Source organism: Otolemur garnettii, unplaced genomic scaffold (assembly GCF_000181295.1).
Source record: "Otolemur garnettii isolate 467f Iridium unplaced genomic scaffold, OtoGar3 scaffold00005, whole genome shotgun sequence".
NCBI lineage: Eukaryota > Metazoa > Chordata > Mammalia > Primates > Galagidae > Otolemur > Otolemur garnettii.
The window spans coordinates 1,141,480-1,141,782 of NW_003852400.1; the positions used below are offsets into that span (position 1 = coordinate 1,141,480).

A 303-nucleotide genomic window follows, 5' to 3' on the forward strand; every position below is an offset into this window, starting at 1 on the left:
TTTTTTTTAATTAAGTAACTTATTTTTTCGGGTCCAGTCTTAAATATCAGAAGAACCTAATGAGAACTTGATGATTTCGCCTGTATAAAATAAGTTATGTGTTTACAGGGTTAGCATTTGCTCTGCTGGTCAACATTTCTCCAGTCTATGGGTTGTACGCAGCCTTCTTCCCGTGCATAGTCTACTTCTTCCTGGGAACTTCCAGACACATATCTGTGGGTAAGTCAGTTGTTGAGCTGATGACTACTCACATTGCTTTTTCTTTATGAATTTTATTATCCATATATTGTATTAATTCCAAAC

At 35.6% G+C, this 303-nt stretch overlaps 1 protein-coding gene across 1 annotated transcript in view; it reads left to right on the forward strand.

Annotated features, from left to right (window-relative positions):
* Positions 1-303, forward strand: part of SLC26A3 (solute carrier family 26 member 3) — a 29,396-nt gene that overhangs the window by 2,901 nt on the left and 26,192 nt on the right. Inside the window, 1 exon segment of the mRNA XM_012811544.1 lies at positions 109-288. Within this exon segment, the coding sequence (XP_012666998.1) occupies positions 109-288 (180 nt within the window).